Source organism: Diadema setosum, chromosome 10, assembly GCF_964275005.1.
Source record: "Diadema setosum chromosome 10, eeDiaSeto1, whole genome shotgun sequence".
Taxonomy (NCBI): domain Eukaryota; kingdom Metazoa; phylum Echinodermata; class Echinoidea; order Diadematoida; family Diadematidae; genus Diadema; species Diadema setosum.
In genome coordinates, this window is record NC_092694.1 from 6,336,153 (window position 1) to 6,357,479 (window position 21,327).

General features: G+C 39.6%; 1 protein-coding gene across 1 annotated transcript; it reads right to left on the reverse strand.

The window, feature by feature from the left end:
* Window positions 1-6,122: 6,122 nt before the first annotated feature.
* LOC140234532 (cathepsin L-like peptidase) lies at window positions 6,123-21,252 on the reverse strand. The gene is made up of 6 exons (XM_072314573.1): window positions 21,016-21,252; window positions 13,328-13,483; window positions 11,653-11,877; window positions 10,195-10,360; window positions 8,478-8,583; window positions 6,123-6,307 (listed from the first exon to the last, which is right to left on the reverse strand). The coding sequence occupies exons 1-6, from the start codon at window positions 21,250-21,252 to the stop codon at window positions 6,208-6,210; spliced, it is 990 nt and encodes a 329-aa protein (XP_072170674.1). The 3' UTR covers window positions 6,123-6,207.
* Between the last annotated feature and the right edge of the window lie 75 nt (window positions 21,253-21,327).

Below are 21,327 nucleotides of genomic sequence, written 5' to 3' on the forward strand. Positions count from 1 at the left end.
AATAGAAAAGTCCCTATTAAGTGACCGTTCACAAACCTATAATCTTGCGGAGTGTATATCATAAAATTTGGGACATCACAAAGCAATAATTTGTATTCTGCTTCGTCAAAGCAATTGTGGCATTGCAACCGGCTTCAAGCGGTCACTGTAAAGTGTCCGTCCACAACGTCGCATCCACCGCACCACTTCTTGCCTCTCGTCATATCATCTTCCTCTTTTGTTTAAATTGTTGTACCTGAATGTAAAACAAATAGGGCGTATAGGCCTACAATGCCTAACTTGGGAGCTTCTTATTAAACCTATCACTGCCTTTGGGTCTCCCGTGCATCCAAAAATTATATTCTTGGAGTCACTTCCTCCCATTGCTTTAATCAGAAACTATCAAGGCAAAGTATATTTGTGTAGAATAGAGTATAATGGGAAAATAGCCTACACAAACGAGTATATAAATTCAAGTAAAGTGAAATGTTCAGTATATCCATCATGTACTTATGGATCAGTGTATTGTTCAAAAAAGATACAAACGAACAAATTGTAATAGTGACGATTTTAGCCTCTAATTAGGCCTACCCTAATATTATTTGCCCTTCTCTTGCACAGTTAAACTCACGAGATCAGTGAAGGTTAGAATTGATCAGGAGGAGGATTTACAAATTAAATAAGTTGTCACATTTTCTCTACATGTTTTACTAAGAGCATTTCTTCAAATGACAATGATGTCTCAAAAATGCATATCATTAAAGCAAAACAATCAAAATGATGCCCTTAGCAGGAGCAGTGTGCCATGATAATATTCGAAAAGTAAACGGTGGAAATCATTTATGTTTGCTATGTGGGAGTTGTTGTGTTTTGCTAAAAACAATTCGTTAATCCCCTGCATCTGATTAATAATTGTTCTTGTTGTCATGTTGTTCGTTTTAGTCAACTGATCAGCTGTTCAACTCACACTGGTAATACCTTCCTGTGTAGGGAGAGGTACAAATGAAGCGGTAAACTCGGTCGTCTGCAGGCCGTGTTCCTCCAAGGTGGCAAGGATCTTGAGACACAGAAGAAGCATTTTAGCAAAACTGAAACTTATGATTAACGTGCCACACTATCCACTTGTTAGCATTATTGATTCCTGACTGATTCAGTGCCTTCAAGCTTGTTAGCAACAAAGAACTCATTCGACAGACCGACAGACGGATAAGGTTATATCATTTACACGTATTTCCTGTTTTACGAAATACGAAAGTAACAAAATTTCCAAATGCAGTGGGTAAAATTGTTGGTAAAAACCTCAGGAAAGTTATCCTACCCCCATACTTCTATGATAATGTCTTCTTTGCTGAATACGAATTTCCATTCTCGTCAGTGATGATTAACAATCATAACTATGATTATTCTTTAATTTGTATATTAACTTCCTTTCAGCGCTACTTTCTGTCTATTCCTGTTTTGTAAAATCTATCGATTCGAAGTCCCCCTACGTACAGGGTTTCACACAAGCTATCGCTTCTGGTGACGTCGTCAGGTTGAAAGATCGCAGCATCGCCGCTGGGACGGTCGACGTTGTAGTTGTCTGAACCGGTTGAACTTCAGCGTGTGCAAACTCAGTCCAGACTGTCAAACGTGTGAAGCTCTGCGTGCTGCCGGCCACCGAAGTGACGACTTCGCAAGACGTGCAATGCAGGAAAAAAAGGCATAGAGAGTTTTCTTGCAAAATTGTCTCCATCCACTTTTGCTAAATCCTAGTAGATCATAGGTTTTAATCACACAATTCAATGTTTCCATTCAAGATCCTATTATATTTGATGGTCATGACCAAAGGTTAACAAAAATGACAATGAAAGAAAACCTTCCTGAAGCTTTCTTGAATTCTATATCATTTTTATATTGATTTTTATTTCATTTAGGCCTATTTGTAAGGAAAGTCTCGAAGGGCAATAACTATACATAATTTAAGGAGGTTCATCGAGAACACTGTTTCATCATCATCCTCGTTCATTGTGATTTGTAATATATTTTGAAAACATTCCTATTCCTCATTCCAAACACTGCAAATTCTCAAACTCTGTACACTGCATGACGAAGCTATAGATGTTCAAATGCTTGTAAGATCGATCATGCGAAAACCTCCTTTAAGATGGACATCATGGGTAAAAACGCAATGTCCATTCATGTAAGTACAAACTGTACTTGGAAGAACTTGATCTGATAAAGGCCGCCTAACAGTAAAGAGCGTACCATGAATCTTTCCAGACATTTGCATTAGTTTCCGGAATACGGCAATCGAGATGAATTTGTTCGTATGTTATGACAATTTGTGTTCCCCCCCCCTCCAAAAGGAAAGAGATATGAAAGGTAAACAATTCAGAAGAACGCTGTATTATTGTATTTGGACTCCTGTGATGCACAAATACAAATGCTAAACTTCCGATTAACACCGTAATCTTCTGTAAGTTAACTTAACAAATGTCAGGTCAACTACGTGTATCACGACGTTGTACCGACGATTGTCTTCAGGCATTTTGTCAGGTATTATGTTCTTACCGCAAAGGCACACAATAGACAGGAACTTAGGTGCCAACATAACTATGTTCCTGGTAGTTCTGTTCGGCGACAGCGGTGCCAATGCTTCCGTGAAAATTAGCACACAATATATCACAGGGTTTCTTGGATTATACGCTTTACTAGGGACAATATGCACGTTTGAATATCATTATTCATTTATATTGCCAGAATGATAATAAACAGGAATTATCTGAAACGTTGGGCCATCATAACTTAAGTAAATCAAGAGATTAATTCACGCTTTATTACAGCAAACATGCAATATTGATGATATCACCAACGTGATAAAAGTGTGACGGCCCCGCGCAAACGTGATGTAAAGCGAAGAGATTTTATAGGCACAAATGGAAGGAGTCCAAGGTGGAGGCGGCCGCGCAAGGGAGCTGCCATTTTGAGTTAAGGAGCCTGTCTTGCCTGGATCCTTTACAGTCACGGAGAAGTAGATGGCAGTACACTATTGAGATGCGCTCAACTACTTCGAAGCAGTGTCATCCACGTGCCGTTCTAGTTACCTCACAATGTTCATGGAATGATGATTATGATAGTATTTGTAATGGAGTATGGTTCAAATAATCTTCTAGTCCATGCTCAAGTTTTTATCATTTTGTAAATAAAAAGGCAAGACCAGACTCTTAGCACTAGTCTTAATGATATTGATATTGATGATATCGTCGTGGAAACTTTTATTTAAACAATGAAACATAATTGCTTTTCTGAAGTAAACATTCATTTGTCAAAAAAAACAACAACCTCCTGATATGAATCATCAGGTAGACGTGAACCTAGATTGCCATCAATTTCCTAATCAGTTTGTCTTTTCTGGGTACACATGGCTCAATTCCTGTAGTGTCTGTAGGTGGTAGCACTGTTATTATAGTCTTAATTGTATTTTTCTTTTACCCCAAAATGACATGTTGTATAAATGATGATGTCTGTATTATACATGAATCAGCTCTAGATAATATTAAGTTACATATTACGTGTTTGATTCACGTTACATAAGATTTATTTTCTAGTGGACCACATTCTTTCCATTGTTATACTTACTTTCTATCAGCCTTTCAAAATGTGCATTGTTATTCTTGGTCATTTTACGCAGTTGCATAAAAGTTAGCATATCTTACTATATATACTTTATGATCCTTACAAGTTGTTTTCTTACAAAATAACCTAACGATACTACTTGAGAAATGTATGCTTTGTATTTTGTTACAGCTTTGGTTCGATGGAAGTAAATGACATATGGAATTGAACTGAATTGAATTGGACTTAATTGTGGGCGAGGTGTTCAGCTGAACCCAAAGTCCGAGCGGTGAAACAGTGCAAGATTAAGTATTAGTTCAGGAACATTTAGTCTTGACCCGGGGAAGAGTTCTTTTGGTTAAAATACATGACAATGGAAGTTAGATGGAATCTAAGTGGTAGGGGCATATATATATATATATATATATATATATATGCCAGTTGTACAGAAACAAAAGGACACACGTTAGTTAATTAGTTTGTTTGTTTGTTTTTTGGTGTGTGTGTTTTTTTTTTTCATAAGAAAGATTTCAAGTTCAGGGAAAAGCAAAAATCCAAGTTAAATTTTCACAATCACACAGAGTTTCTATTTCGGCACTATTACATCGAAGGCCATTTCCATATTCACCGTTACACTTCATGTTCTTATAACTTATAAAGGCCTACAGAATTTTGTTATTATAAGGTTGGAAAAAAAGGTATTCTTACGAGTTTTTTGTTCCTATGTTTCGACTTATATAGGGATCTTAAGAGTCTCCCCCAGATTCCGAAAAGTCTGCACAACTTATTGACTTAATGCGGACGTAGGGGAAACACTAGGCAGAGCTACGCGCTTAGCGCTTTACTTGGACTCTCATTAGAATTTTCGCTAGTGGATCACCGTAGTAATGTTCTTCATGTATCACCTTGAATTGCAGTAGGATATTTCTATTGTCAACTATGATTAATCATTTCGTCGACAAAATCGACCGTGCGACAATGATCACCGTCTGAACGGAGGACTGTCTTCGAGGAGCCCCGATCGTTAGCTATTTTAAAAGAATGCGAGATTTTTTAGTGTAATGATGATACAAGTGTGAGAAGGTGGATGTCGTTCGTAGTTGGTGAATAATGGGCGCTACATGCGATGACGTGACTTCCCCGATTCTATTGTTTTTCCTTTTTATCACTCTTTCCGAATTTCTCGGTCATGATAAATGGAATCATAGCAAATCATATCTGAATGTTAAATCGGGATCAAATCTATATATAAATCAATGTCATGTATCTTATACATATCTTATATACTATACACACACACACAAACAAGAACAGGTTGTTGTTCTTACTTTACTATCACATTAATTAACGAGGAGTTACTTTTTAGTGGAGGATTGAATCATTAATCGCTGACGTAACGAGTTTCAGAAGCATACACATGTGATGTAGGCTATGTACTGAATACATGTATTATCTTTTTCCAGTGAAGATGCTGGTACACGTAATAACAGTTACGAAGAATTGCCCTACAAAATCAGCGATCAAGCATGCATGTAGTTATAAATATGTCTGATGCGTTTATACTTATACAACTGTATCCTTTATTCATTGAAAAACTTCACATCGAGCTATTTCTGAAAGTTCCAGTTCCAGTTTAAGTTTATTTCCATTTTTTCGACAAGAACATACCATTTTTGTTTTGTGACAGAAGTGTCAACAAGACAATGTGAGTTGAACAGACTAAACAACAATTATTTAAAACCTCGTGAAGTATTAAAATTGCATGAGATACAAATTGCATATGTTACAAAAACAAATATAAACACAAAAATACGCTTTACAGCACTGAATTGTTCTTTCCGAGTTCTTCTGACCATAGAAACCTACTGAAGAAATTTCTGATTGGTGGATACAAAGGTAAAAACGTAAGATGATAACGACATTTTTTTTTTTTACCAAGATATCGATTGCGTATAGTATGTGAGGATTACAGTCTGCTTTTTGCCAATGGGATGCGCTTTGGTTTGGTTTGTATGAGTTTGGTTTTATTTCTGCATTTTTTCTTCTCCAAATAGTGGTTTAAATTAGCAAATTGAAATAAAGTGCATGAAACAGAGCATGCATGCAACAAAAAAAGAAAGGAGAGTAAAAGACAAAAATCAATACGAGAATAAACCATTGTCAATTTCGTAACATCATCTTCTGTATAACATATGAATTGAACAAACAAACAAAAGAGAAATCAGTACATCGGGGGACCGTCATCATAAGTAGAGCTTGACGTGGATGAAGCCCCATCATAGACGAATATACTATAACACAAATTAACCTACCGATAAAACTCTTGATTTGCACGTTGTATACCGACCACGTATTCCTTTCAAAAAACAGTGACTACGTGTTTTAAAGACAATGAAAGCGCAGCACCACTAACTACCGGTAAATAGAAGTGTTTGTGTGTGCAAGTGACAGTTTAACATGGATAAAATTGACAGTTCTCACTCTCATTTCAAATCCTCTCCATCTACAATCTTTCAAGCCATGCGCTTCCCCCTAGTCAATCACGGTAAAATGAGACATATCAAAAAGTTGGAAAAGTCATCTTTATCGGCATTCATCACGGAGGCGAGACGGAGGGCCTTTCATTCTTTTTTACACAAGGGGGTAGACGGCTTCGGTGGCTATACCACACTGGTTGTGCTTGTTCCTTGACATCCAGATGTAACCGTCCATTCCCCAGCTTGTGCCCCAGCTGAAATGAAGAAAACATAATGAATAGATAAACTGTAAAGCTTTTATAAAATACCAGCGTTTCTACTGATCCACTGGCATGGAGGGCTCAGCAATCACTTCTTTTTTTTTTCTCCAGAACTGCAAGACACACATTTCTATGCGGCTGAGTGGAAATGGTCACTAGGGATAATGAACTAATGATAAATAAATCTTGTCCAAAGGTAACCTCATCGGGAAATTTTGGACCTAGAATTTACTGTTAGGAGATGCAGGAAAAATAATCACCATACCACTGTGCTCCCTGATGACTAGAAGTCTCATACGAAAGCTCAGTTGCAATTTCGATTTCGTTTTGAATTCAATTTCAAGATTTGTTTCAGATTTCTGAAGTATGCAATGATAAGCAAAAAAACAACAACAGCAACACAACAACACAAACACACACACACACAAACACCACACATTGCTTAATATGTAAGTGGTACGAACTTCAGGATTATATTTGCTTATCATTTGAAATAGAGCAAGATAATGGAACCTAAAGAAAGGTATCTTGTTGAGTTGCAGGTAAAAATAAACAACAACAACATAAAACACCCTTTTTTGCGAGATAAATAGAAATCACTTATGAAATTTTAAAGAGCATTCAATGAAGGAGAATTCAAAGTTTATTCGATGAAATTCGGGTTTTAAGTGGCTGAGATATCAAAAAAAAGTAGAACAAAGTGTTCGTGATACCCATCTTTTATTAGGACCTCTCTATTTTTTTTTTTTACATATCTCTGCCATTTCAAAACCAATTATCATAAAATAAGTTTTGAATTCCTCTTAGAATGTATGCTCTATATTTCCCATAAGTAGTTTCTTATCTCGCATTTCGCAAAAAGTTAAAACCTGAATCCCCATCTCAACCAAAACTATCATCCATTTGAATAGGAGGGAGAATGAACAATGTGCTCTTGATCAAAGCATTTCCCTTTTCTTTGCTGACTGAAAACGTACAAGTGCACAATACATGCTATAACTTCATCATGTAGTTAATAATGTAGTAATTTTCAGAACAGCGCTACTTTCCACCAGCAGAGAAAATTGTATTATTGATTGTCCATAATGAAGAGGCAGTATTAATAATTCAGCCCTTAAAAGGGTGTGTACAGTTGTGGTTGAGGTGAGGATTTAGCTTTTAATGTTTTGGGAGATATTCAGAAACCACTCTATGAGATGTAAAAGAGCATGCAATTCTAAGGGGTATCAAAAGTTTATTTGATGAAAATCGGTTTTGAAATGGCTGAGATATCCAAAAACAAGGTGAAACAAAGAGATCCTAATAAAAGGCGTGGTCTGTCGCCTTTTATTATTATAACTTTTTTGAATATCTCAGCCATTTGAAAACCAATTTTCATCAAACAAACATTGAATCCTTCTTAAAATTACATGCTCTTTCATATTTCTTAAGAGGTTTCTCATTGTCTCACTTAGGAATGTTCAAAACATGAATCCCCACCTCAACCAGTACTCTCCCCTAGAATTTAAATTTGAGAGGTGTGAGAGCATGTCCTAAGAACTCTAGAGAAAATTCTATCCCATCACAAAAAATGCTCAAAACTGTGAAATATTAATCTTCATAAATCAGCACGCACTAGTGCACGCTGCAATAGTAGCCAGATCTGAAAATAGTAGCCACCCGTAGACCATCGGTGTGTGCACGTTTCTTTCGTTCGACTCCGTCTGCACACAGCTATATCGAATACTGTCTATCGGTATCGCCTCATCGAGCCATATGCATCCGCATGAGTAGATTCTGCCGCGGCTGCCTAACTGGTCTGGCTGCGTACGAGGACATTTTGCGTGCGTTTGGTTTGCGTGCGTTTGGTTTGCGTGTTTTGAGAGTATCGTAGTGCACTGATCGTACAGAAAATTATCGAACTACGCAATCGAATGCAGTCGATAACGCCAGACGACTAACACGATTTGACTCTTAGATCAAGGCGCGTGTATCATTTCTGGCATTTTAGAGATTGCTCTATGTCTCTCTATACATTGCTATATCTCTGTATGACAGTAGCGTTGCACTCTTATATTTCATGGGGATATTACCAGTACAATAACCTACACTGTCAGAAAACTAAATTTCTGTGTACAGATACTAAAAGAGATATCGAGGGGTATGGTATAAAAAGTGACGTCACCTGTTCTTGACAATCCAATAGTCGTCGCCCTTGTCAGAGGAGTAGCCAACGGCGAGCACGGCATGTCTTAGCATCAATGAACTGCAGTTGGGTTCGTTGTAAATGCCTATCGTCATGAGAACAAGGTTAGCTCAGATCATTCTAAATTTCTGTGTTTTTTCCCCAAATGCTTTTACAGCATTCGTCACTGTCATTCTAGTTTACATCTTCGCCACGACCTACTTTTCCTATATACGAAAGATCGTGGTAGTAAATTATACAATGATCTGCCTTTGTCTATTAGACAGTCCAGCAGCCTTACTGATTTCAACAAAGAAATAAAAAAAAATGTGTATGTAGTTTTTGAACCGTTAATTAGTAGAATATTCAAAATGAATCGATGAATACATGTTTTATGTATGTACTCGAATTTACATGTATATTACCCTATATACCATCAGAGATTTAAGACGAATGGGGGGGGGGGTGTTTTGACTGTTTGCTTTGTGATATCATTGTAGATATTATGTTTGGTATGAATTAAAGACATGTTATAAAGGTTTATAATCTTGGACCCCATGAAAGAACAGATCTATCATGTTGGTAGATCTGAAATGGGCTATCCCCCGTTACATGTTATCATCATTGTCACAAGTCAATTTGTTTTCATTGTATTTTGATACTTCAACCTTGATTCAGGTTTCAATTATATCATATTTAACACTGTTTGTCTGCATATGAATTTATTGTTTCGGAAATAAAAACAAACAAACAAACAAATAAAGATCTTTCCGCACCTAGTACCTGAAGGGGACTATGCACTGGCTTCATCTAGTTTCATGCTACATGCGCCACCAGCGACGATGGTATGACGAACATTGACAACGTTCAGACATTTCAGTTGTATCTTGTCATCTTCTGATATTAAAATGTTCGATATGCCTTATGTACACAGTGTACATAAGACATACACATACATAAGACATACACAAATAAGACATACACAAATGTACATAAGACATACACATACATAAGACATACACAAATAAGACATACACAAATGTACATAAGACATACACATACATAAGACATACACAAATGTACATAAGACATACACATACACAAATGTACATACACAAATGTACATAAGACATACACAAATGTACATAAATAAATGTACATACACAAATGTACACATACATAAGACATACACAAATGTACATAAGACATACACATACATAAGACATACACAAATAAGACATACACAAATGTTCGATATGCCTTGTGTACACAGTGTACCAAGACAGTGACTGTCTTGGTAAATGGACGTCCGCCTATATACACATATTCTTTAAATTTCCAGACAGACCACGTTCTTGTAGTCTTTTTCTTAACCCGTTGAAGACGAGTCCCGAGTATACTCGGGCATGTGTCTATGGGAAATGCGTGTTTTAGCTAAATCAGCTCGAACTTATTTTGTGTTTTGCTTGAGTATGCCGGAACATAGAAATTGGAACTCAAGGCTCTGGATGGGATTCGTTCTGGAGAATATGTATCCTTTCGTGCAAAGCTTACATGGCTTATAACTCTTTTCCTTCACTGCCACCTCTCTTTTTACAAGTTAACATACTGTCTGTGGTACTATTCTGTTAGAATAGACTGCACTAAAATTTGATATCACAGGTTTACGACCAAATTGATGTTACTGGGGCAGATTATCATGCGGAGGGAACCGCACCTGATTCGTAATGCCGGAAAGAGTCATGACTGGCATCAATGGCAACTGAGATGGGTCCCACCGTAGCGACAGCCTCCTTCAGTGCGCTCTCATTACCAGATGCAATTTTTGTGTAGCCAGTACAAGTCGCACCCACGCCCGACTTGTTGAAGCGGCATGGACCATCCTATTGTAAGGAGAATGCAGGCGTTGGGAAAAAACAAAACAAAACAAAAACAAGAAGTTTGTTCCAATTTGAGAGTTAATTTTTTTTTTCAGAATTGTTGCAAAGTTAATATCCACTCCATATTCAATAATGGACAGAGAAAACGGAACAAACTGATCAAAAACCCCTTTTCATTTTTGGTGTTCTGTTCACCACGTTGATAAAGGCCTATTTTGTAGTAGCAACTTTCGATTTTCGACGGGCAACTTAAATTGCAATGAGACATTTCACTATCACCCCTAACCAGAGCAATTCTTCTTCTTCTTTTTTGAGCTCTGATTACCTCCGCCAAGGGAGGAAGTTATGTTATCATCAGGGTTGGTTGGTTGGTTTGTCTGTTTGCACAACAGCGCGAAAAGCTGTGAACGGACTTAAACGAAACTTGCAGGTAAAAGTTGATGATGACACGAGGAGCAGATAATTACATTTTGATAGTGATACGGGAATTTTTATGGATTTTTGAAGGATTTTCCAAAATTTCTGTCAGGGTCAATGAAATCGTGAGCTTGAGCTGCGCGTGCTTGAGGTTTGCATAAAAGCGCATGCTCTGCTCGGGCGAGGCGCCACGTTACGGTAGCTTGAAACTGATGACGTTCCAATTTGAGAGTTAATTTTTTTTTTCAGAATTGTTGCAAAGTTAATATCCACTCCATATTCAATAATGGACAGAGAAAACGGAACAAACTGATCAAAAACAGTTTCGATAAAATCAGACCCCCCCAAAAAAAAAAACAACAACAACAAACGAACACACAAGAAAGTCTTTTTTTTTTTTTTTTTACTATTCTGGCCCATTTTTAAGAGAGGGGATGAAGGATAGAGGAACTTGCAAATATGAATGGTAGCAGACCCGTAACTACAATTTTAATTGGAGCGTTCAGAATAAGAAAAAAAATTGACCTTAAAAGTTCAAGTTTATGTTCAGTTTATTTATTTTAAACATTGGTGACAAATTAAAATGGTGACACTTCCGGGCTTAATCAGCTGACAAGCAAAAAAAAAAAAAAAAAAAAAAAAGTGAAAGGCTCCTCTGTGAGAGTTTTTTGTTTCTCTTTTTGTTTTGGTGCCACTTCCGGGTTTCAAGCTTCAGCGCAATGGGGCAACTACAATGGCCTCACAAACAAAGATGGTTTCTTTAACAAAAATTCAAGGGGGACGCACACGCCCCTTTCATTTTTTTTTTATGTTTCCGGGGAAACCCCTGACACCCCCTTCCCCCCCCCCCCCCCCTTACCTCCCTGAGTAGCGCTCACCTGGCCCTCGTACGGGTAACTCTCCTCGGTGTCGATACCATTGCTATCGATAACGTATTGAAAGGCCCAGTCCGGCAAACCACCATTGCACCCGTGGTTGCCCTCGGGGTCAGAACAGTCCACTAGGTTCTGCTCGCTGAGACTGACCAGCTTACCAGTCTTCTTGAAGTGTTGCCCCTCCAGGGACCCGGTGGCACTAAATGCCCAACAGGACCCACAATGTTGCTGGAAGGGAATTAACATGAAAAGCTGTTCATTGTTATAATCCTTTGTGGTGGAGGCCATCACTGATTACCACGGTCAATGACCAAACTCATATCTTTTCTTTTGTAATTCACAAGCACCAATGTGGAAAAAATGGTCTACTGAAATGGTTTGTTGATAACTGACATCTGTTGCCACATTGCAGCCCTTTGTGCTTTATATTAGACCACTGTTCCTGAATTTCTTTGACACTTGATAATTATGGCGATTGATTATTGTTGTCCTGTGCATTGTCCTTCTCAGTGGATTCTAGTTGTGTGTAATAGGCCTGGTGTTCTGTTCACCACGTTGATAAAGGCCTATTTTGTAGTAGCAACTTTCGATTTTCGACGGGCAACTTAAATTGCAATGAGACATTTCACTATCACCCCTAACCAGAGCAATTCTTCTTCTTCTTTTTTGAGCTCTGATTACCTCCGCCAAGGGAGGAAGTTATGTTATCATCAGGGTTGGTTGGTTGGTTGGTTTGTCTGTTTGCACAACAGCGCGAAAAGCTGTGAACGGACTTAAACGAAACTTGCAGGTAAAAGTTGATGATGACACGAGGAGCAGATAATTACATTTTGATAGTGATACGGGAATTTTTATGGATTTTTGAAGGATTTTCCAAAATTTCTGTCAGGGTCAATGAAATCGTGAGCTTGAGCTGCGCGTGCTTGAGGTTTGCATAAAAGCGCATGCTCTGCTCGGGCGAGGCGCCACTTTACGGTAGCTTGAAACTGATGACGTAAAACAAAAGGCTTCAATATTGGGAAATTGGGCGATCTTCGGCATGCGCGTATGGGTAGAAATGAGCCGCTTGGCGGAGGTCTGCTCTCTCCGAATGCTTTTCTAGTACAATTTGTATTCTCGTTGATAAGGAGATAGATGGATAAATGGATAGAGAGAGAAGGGGTGGGAGACAGAGGAAGACAGAGAAGAAGAGAAAGAGAATCAGCAAGATACAGACCTCAGAACAAATGATTCCAATATTCTTTGAACATGATCATAATTATGTTACTATAGGCATGCTATTGGGGTGAGCCTTTGCATTTCAAGCGATGCTCTCCAACTAGGTATGGCCCTGTCGTTATAACCACGAGTACCTTTCCATTGCATTTTTTGAACACCCAGGTGAAGAGAGGTATGGGAAATAAACATTTTATCCAAGGACAAAGTAATGAGCAAAGATTAAAGGGATGGTATTAGTATTGGTGGAGATAAGGATTAGGTATTTAACCTTGAGCGAGATACCAAGAGACCACTTACGAAAGAGTACAGAGCATGCCATTCTACGAGGGAATCAAAGTGTATTTGATAAAAATCCGTTTGGGAATGGCTGAGACATGAAAAAACAATTCAGCCGCGTACACAAATAGACAATAAATAGACATGATAGGCCTACATCAACACACAAGCCTCTAAAACTTGCCTGGTTCTTCACGGCTGTGACGTAACCTTTAGTGCGCCAATCAACGGAGTCTGGAATGTGAACATTCTCTGGGGCCAGAAAAACGGAACCAGATGTTGCCTTGCTGGAAATGTTACGTCGGTATCCAGTCATCAGTCCCACAAATTCGTTATTTTGCTGTGAAAACATGAACACGTTTATGGTAAACAGCTGCGGCACCATGTGTTGATAAAATTGTTACACAATATTCATCATTATTATGTGAGGACAAGTAATAGACCGGGGGCCCAGAAGATTTATTCAGCTGAAAAGGGTCACACTTTTTAATGGTCTCATCATATAGGGATGTGTCCAAGGGTCAATAAAATGCATTGCTGGCAAGTCACATCCTGTACCGTAAGCCTAGGGACCACAAAAAGGGACCCCGAAAAATGGATTTATTCAGCCAAAGGGGGTCACGGACAAAAGTTGGTGGATATTGTTCCTTTGGGTGTACTTATCATCAAAACAGCAATGCCAGCTATTTTATCCTGTACGGGGCCCCAGACAGTAGCCCCAAAGGGCCCCAGAAATATGGTGTTATTCAGCTGAAAAGGGTCACGGCTAATTTCTTTTGCAATGGAAGTCGTTCATCAGAGATATCCAAAACACCAATGCCAGCTATTTTATCCTGTACGGGGCCCTAGACAGTAGCCCCAAAGGGCCCCACCCCCCATAGGCCTACGTACAAACACACACAAACATTGATTTTATTCAGTTGAAAAGAGTCAGGGCTAATTTCTTTTGCAATTGAAGTAGTTCCCATCAGAGATATTCAAAACACCAATACCAGCTATTTTATCCTGTACGGGGCCCCAGACAGTAGCCCCAAAGTGCCCCACCCCCCATAGGCCATACGTACAAACACACACAAACATTGATTTCATTCGTGCAGCTGAGAAGAGTCACGGCTAATTTCATTTGCAATGGAAGGATTACCCATCAGAGATATCAAAAACACCAAAGTCAGCTATGTTATCCAGTACGGGGCCCCGGACAATAACCCCAAAGGAGCTCCCCCCCCCCCCCCCGACACACACACCCACACTAGTTTCATTCAGCTGAAAAGAGTCACGGCTAATTTCTTTTGCAATGGAAGTAGTACCCATCAGAGATATCCAAAATACCAAAGCCAGCTATTTTATCCTGCACGGGGCTCCAGTCAGTAGCCCCAAATTGCTCCCCCCCCCACACACACATTGATTTTGTTCAGCTGAAAAGGGTCATGGCTACTTTCTTTTGCAATTGGTAGTAGGCATACTCATCAGAGATATCCAAAATACTAAAGCCAGTTATTTTATCCTGTACGGGGTCCCAGACAGTAGCCCCGAAGTGCACCCCACACACACACACACACACACACGCACGCACACACACACACACACACACACACACACACACACACACACACACACACACTCACACACACACACACTCATACACACACACACACACACACACACACACACACACACACACACACACACATTAGTTTCATTCAGCCAAAATGGGTCACGGCTTATTTCTTTTGCAATGGAAGTATTCCCATCAAAGATATCCAAAGCACCAAAGCCAGTTATTTTATCCTGAACGGGGCCCCAGACAGTAGCCCCAAAGTGCCCCCCCCCCTCTCCACATACACACACATACACACACACACACACCCTCACACACACACACGCACACACACACTAGTTTCATTCAGCTGAAAATGGTCACGGCTAATTTCTTTTGCAATGGAAGTAGTACCCATCAGAGATATCCAAAATATTATCCAAAATACCAAAGCCAGTTATTTTATCCTGTATGGGGCCCCGCACAGTATAGCCCCAAACATGGGTAATTTCTTTTACACTGGAAGAAGTACCTATCAGAGATATTCAACACACCAAGGCTAGTTATTTCATCCTGCACAGAGCCCTAGACAGTAGCTCCACAGTGTCCCATCCATTATACATGTACTGTGAATCCGCTGAAAATGGTCTTACAAATTCTTTTGTAACGTTAATATCAGGGCCTACTGAACAGAGATATCACAAACACTAAAGCAAGTCATCTTATCCTGTATACGGGGTCCCATAGGTTACAGTAGCAAAACACTCAAGAAATTTGCAAAGGAAGCATACTTCTGTATAGTGCACAACCAAGATGACCATATTACGAAAACCAGTCATTTCATCTTGTACTGGGCCCAGGTTACAGTAGCCATAAAGTGCCCCTCCCCCACATAATTATTATGACATCATTTAGCTGAAAAGAGTCATAGTTGTTTTTCTTTTACAATCGAAGTAGGCCTTAGTTTACATCATACCCAAAACATCAAAGCCAGTTAGGTTTTCCCAGCCAATTTCGCACTTTTGTTGGTTCATCAATTTTGATAGAAGGTTCGAATTCGTAAAATGGGTATTCAAATTGGCTGGTACCCTACGTTCATTCGAATTCGCCTTGACTTGCCGAAAAGTCTATTTCAGTCATTAAATTTCGCGAAAGACAGTCAAATTCCAAACGTGTTCATTCAAATTCAAATCATGCTATTTCTTTGTTTCAGATCTTTTTAACATGTCTTTCTATGTGTGTTTTCGTTTCATCTATAAATTACTGTTATAAGGCAGTAAAAGTGTCATATTTCTTATCTAGTATAACTGGATTTGGTTGTTCTGTAACCAGACTGGTAACGCTCCTTCTCTTTCATATACATGTCATTATAGGCCTATACGTGTACCAGTAATGCAGCTTAACTTCATTTTTTATAGTCATGACAGCACAATATATACAGACGTATATCTCTAGAAGACATAGAAAGAATTATTTAAAAAAAAACAATCATTTGAGGATCATAACCTTGACTTCTTGAATAACTGGCCGACCACTCGTAATAAAGCGCTCGTAACGGCCAGATAATTTGTGGCTTCTTACTTCTTTGGATTCAAAAAGCACGTTAAAAAATGGTGTCAAAGTCTCTTAAACGAATACGAAAACATGAAATGCTATGATGCTTACAAAACAATAACTACGACGAAAGAAAATAAGGAAAGAGGCCAAGCATGAACATATCTGTTTAATTGACTGCAGAACATGTTAAATTAGATGGCCAGAAATCAATTTGAATGAACGAGCGCGGCATGTAATCACGTGACTATATCATTATGAATATATGAATGAACGGATAGTGGAATGGTACTTGTCTTATATATGGATTTCAGTTGAAAAAGTGTTATTTAGAATAAGGTTAGAGTTAATGTGAATGTTTCAAAATAAATTTGAATGAAGAGATTAATATGACATTGAACTACCATGTCATCTAGGCGAAATTTTTGCTAAATTTAATTCAACATTAAAGAATTCGATTAAAAGAGGTGCGATATTGGCCCGGATGCAGGGCCCTTGACAGGTATAGCCCAAAGGTATTCCCACCCCATATGAATTAATTGTTTTTAGGTGAAAACAGTCATGTATGCCTATTTTCCTTGGCAGTGGAATTAACAGCTGAGATACGTAAAACACAAACCCATCCAGTTAAGGGGCCCCCAGCCAGTAGCTGGAAAGTGCTCCCGCATTATTTTATTCTAAGTGAAAAGAATCATTGCTATAATTTCTTTTGCAATGGAAGTAGTACTCAAGGAGGTATCAAAAACACCGAAACCAGTTATGTAGCTGTACGGGGCCCCACGGAGTGTTCCTAAAGTGTCCCCACATGTAATTCCACTATCAAGATCTGCATCCCGATCTATTCAATCTGTCAGATCGGGAGAGAGCGGCAAAAGTGTACGGAGACCGGGAGCATCGTAGCAGCAGCGTTTGGGTGATGGGGTTGGATCTGGCAATTTTACAGATCGGGAAGAAATTTTGAACTGGTTCAAAATTTCTTCCTCATCTCCCCATCAAGATTGACCTATTTTGAATCGTAGCTCAAACGGGGAGAGGGCAGTGACAGTGTAAATACCGCGGGATGAGCGTAACAATTCCAGGTTTTTCTGACCGTAGTAACAGCGGCACAAGAACGGGAAATATAGTCTAAACTAGACACCGACGACATGGTCCCGCTGCTGCGCCGCTTTCTTGATCAAAGCACGACCTTCCCCCTTTAACGACGCTCTCACTAAGTTCTCTACTCTCGTATAAAATCAAGGCCTGTTCCTACGACGCTTCATTCCTGCTTCGATAACGCTGTTGGCCGCTTTAGCTACGCTGTTCCTACGCTTTCCCAGACTCAATTATGCACGTCTTCCGCTCTCGCCGCTCTAAAATCGAACGTAGCCGATACGCTGGAAAATGTTTGCCAGAACAGCAAAACTGATGATGATGAGGAGGACGCGTTGTCGTTGTCGCGAAAATGAAGACGAAGAGAGCGCATATTTAAGAAGAAGAGATGCACACAATAAAGATAATAAAGCAAAACACTTTGGAGCTACTGTACGGGACCCTGTGCAGGATAAGATATATCTGACTTTGGTATTTTACTTCCATTGCAAAAGAAATTAGCCGTGACCCTTTTCGGCTGAATGAAACCAATATATGTGTGTGTGTGTGTGTGTGTGTGTGTGTGTGTGTGTGTGTGTGTGTGTGTGTGTGTGTGTGTGTGTAAGGGGGCACTTTGGGGCTACTGTCTGGGGCCCGGCCGTACAGGAAGAAATAACTGGCTTTAGTGATTTTTGGATATCTCTGATGAGTACTACTTCCGATTGCAAAAGCAAGTAGCCGTGACCCTTTTCAGCAGAATAAAATCAATGTGTGTGTGTGGGGGGGGGGGGGGGGGAGGGGAGGGGGTAAGGGGGCAATTTGGGGCTACTGTCTGGGGCCCCATGCAGGATAAAATAACTGGCTTTGGTATTTTGGATTTCTCTTATGGGTACTAATTCCATTGCAAAAGAAATTAGCCGTGACCCTTTTTCAGGTGAATGAAACTATTGTGTGAGTATGTGTGTTGGGGGGGGGGGGCACTTTGGGGCTACTGTCTAGGGCCCCGTACAGGACAAAATAACTGGATTTGGTGTTTTGTATGTCTCTGATGGGTACTACTTCCATTGCAAATGAAATTAGCCGTTACTCTTATCAGCTAAATAAAGTCAATGTGTGTGTGTGTGTGTGTGTTTGTACGTAGGGCTTATAGGGGGTGGGGCACTTTGGGGCTACTGTCTGGGGCCCCGTGCAGAATAAAATAGCTGGCTTCGGTGTTTTGGATATCTCTGATTGGTACTCCTTCCATTGCAAAAGAAATTAGCCCTGACTCTTTTTAATTGAATAAAATCAATGTTTGTGTGTGTTTATACGTAGGCCTATGGGGGGTGGGGCCCTTTGGGGCTACTGTCTAGGGCCCCGTACGGGATAAAATAGCTGGCATTGGTGTTTTGGATATCTCTGATGGGAACTACTTCCATTGCAAAAGAAATTAGCCGTGACCCTTTTCAGCTGAATAACACCATATTTCTGGGGCCCTTTGGGGCTACTGTCTGGGGCCCCGTACAGGATAAAATAGCTGGCATTGCTGTTTTGATGATAAGTACACCCAAAGGAACAATATCCACCAACTTTTGTCCGTGACCCCCTTTGGCTGAATAAATCAATCGTTCGGGGTCCCTTTTTGTGGTCCCTAGGCTTACGGTACAGGATGTGACTTGCCAGCAATTCATTTTATTGACCCTTGGCCACATCCTTACATGATGAGACCATCAAAAAGTGTGACCCTTTTCAGCTGAATAAATGCTCTGGGCCCCCGGTCTATAAAGCAAATGCTAAAAACTTGCTTGTCAAAATGGACATCTTGGTCAAAGCAATCGTTGTGATATCTGAAATGATCTAAGCACACATGCAATTAAAGCAGTGAAGTGGTCATAGTATCAAATAATGCTTTGGTTCTTGTTTTTGATGTCGTTAAGCTTGAAATAGCATGCTATCAAGAATATTAGTAGCGTTGTCATACACGTAGGGCCTATGGGTAGGCCGTAAAGTCCACGTCAGCAAATATATAATACACGTCGTTGTTTATAGTCATGTGTCAATCACCTCTGAGAGGAGAAAAGAAAATATGAATACACATCGCCAAAAAAAGTTGACAAATCTGAGTTTATTCGACTATTTCTCTCTAATCTCAGTAACATTTGACGCATGTTTGTTATCGACAGAAATACGTATTATCAAATATTCTGTGAAATATTACCCCACTTGTGTTGATCATAGCTTACATGGTGACACGACATATTTTGCTCCTGCGACAATTGCTCTCGTCTTGTTTCCCCCAAGGTTAGGGTTAGGGTTGTCATAGGGCTTTAAGTTTGGTTACAGCTCGTTATTCCGAAGGTTTGTTATTCCGAAGGCTCTTCAGTCCGAAGATTAGTTATTCCGAGAGGTTCGTTTTTCCGAATTTCATTTTCGGATTAACAAATCTTCGGAGTAACGAACCTTCGGAATAACGCCACAAATGTTCGGATTAACGAACCCTTTTTCATTTTCGGATTAACGAACCTCTAGTTATAGGGAATTTGTGTGTTTCGGATTAACGAACCTTCGGAATAACGAACCTTCGGAATATCGAACCTTCGGAATAACGAACAGCACCCCTTAAGTTTAGATTGATGTGAGGATAAGGATAAGGGTTAGTGTTATGTTTGTGGGTTGTTTGGCTTAGCGTGCATGTATTATCGCAGCATTGCTGCAGGAGCAAATGCCATGGAACGAGCTTGCAAAGGCGCAGTACTTCAAAATGCCATGGATAATGCCAAAAGGGAAATGTGTCAAAACGACCCAAGTTTAGTGAGTTAGTGAGTTGTTGTTGTTGTTTTTTTTTCCCTTCACCACACTGACACGATAAGGTCATAGACACGGAATTTCAGGGGCTTGATTTGCATGAATTTTAATGTTTATTGTCACAGGGATCTTTGATTCCACCATTTGTTCAGTGATTTCAATGACAATGTTTCGGCGGAAATGTCCATGGCACTAAACAATCTGGCCTGCTTCTGTTGACCAGTTATTGCTGGTTTAAAAATGCAGTCTGTCCTCGCATTGCTCGAAGATCGGAAAACTCGAAAACCAACAGCATCCCCACTACTGAGGAGAGCACTGTTTTTGACAATATTAAACTGAATCAAAATGTTATCAGAAACAAATACAACAGCAATTGTTTGAATTTTTCGGGGGTATAATGTGAGTGTTAACAATATGCTGTGATAAAAGAAAAAGACCAACTCACGTCTTCTGGGCAGGTATAGGTTTTGAAACGCTCAAGGGCTGATATTTTCAGTACAAAAATTATTCGAACTACTTGATCTGTCAAAAAGTAGTAGGTAATGGATCACTATTGCAATGCTTCAATGTGCTGGTCAAATGATAGAAAGTGAAGAAATCTTCATCAAAAAATACCTCTGGATACCGGAGTGCATATGCAGCCAAAACCGGGACAAGTTTGCCCCCTTGAGCTAACCCATAATTCATCTAAATGCTGCTCTGCGCACGGCACCTAGGTATTGGCGATACCGTGAATTCAAGGAAATTTTGAAGTTTTTGTTATAAGTCCAAAATATTTGTAGAAAAGTTCAATAAAAATTCTTGTCTTTAAAGTTGCATTCGAGCATCTGGTGTAGGTTAATTATATAATAATCGTGACTTTTACACAAAGTGTTCACATTCGATCAAAAGCGACAGAACTGAATACTGAAGGGGCCCTAGCTCACCAAGTCAGAGTATTCGTTGATGCCAAGCTTGTACGTGAATTCGCCGAGGTCGTATCGGACGTTGTGCTTGGTGATGAACTCGAGGTTCTCTCGCCAGATCGAAGATCTCTTCGACTCCTCAAAGTCGTCAGCGTATATCTTGCCGTACTTCAGCTTCCAAGCCGTCCATTCCTCCTCGAAGGCTCCGAACACGCCCAGGAGACAGGCGGACAGGACGAGTGCACACAGGTATTTCATTACGAAGGCCGTAATATCTGACGACATAAATTATCTCTTCATGCTTAATACATACAAATAATACTGGGACATACA

Coding starts and splice junctions, on each gene's coding strand:
- LOC140234532 (XM_072314573.1), bottom strand. CDS start 21,252: ATGAAATACCTGTGTGCACTCGTCCTGTCCGCCTGTCTCCTGGGCGTG. Junction 8,584..10,194: donor TTTCCGGCATTACGAATCAG/GTGCGGTTCCCT, acceptor TCATGACGATAG/GCATTTACAACGAACCCAAC. Junction 6,308..8,477: donor TATTGGATTGTCAAGAACAG/GTGACGTCACTT, acceptor TCTTCATTTCAG/CTGGGGCACAAGCTGGGGAA.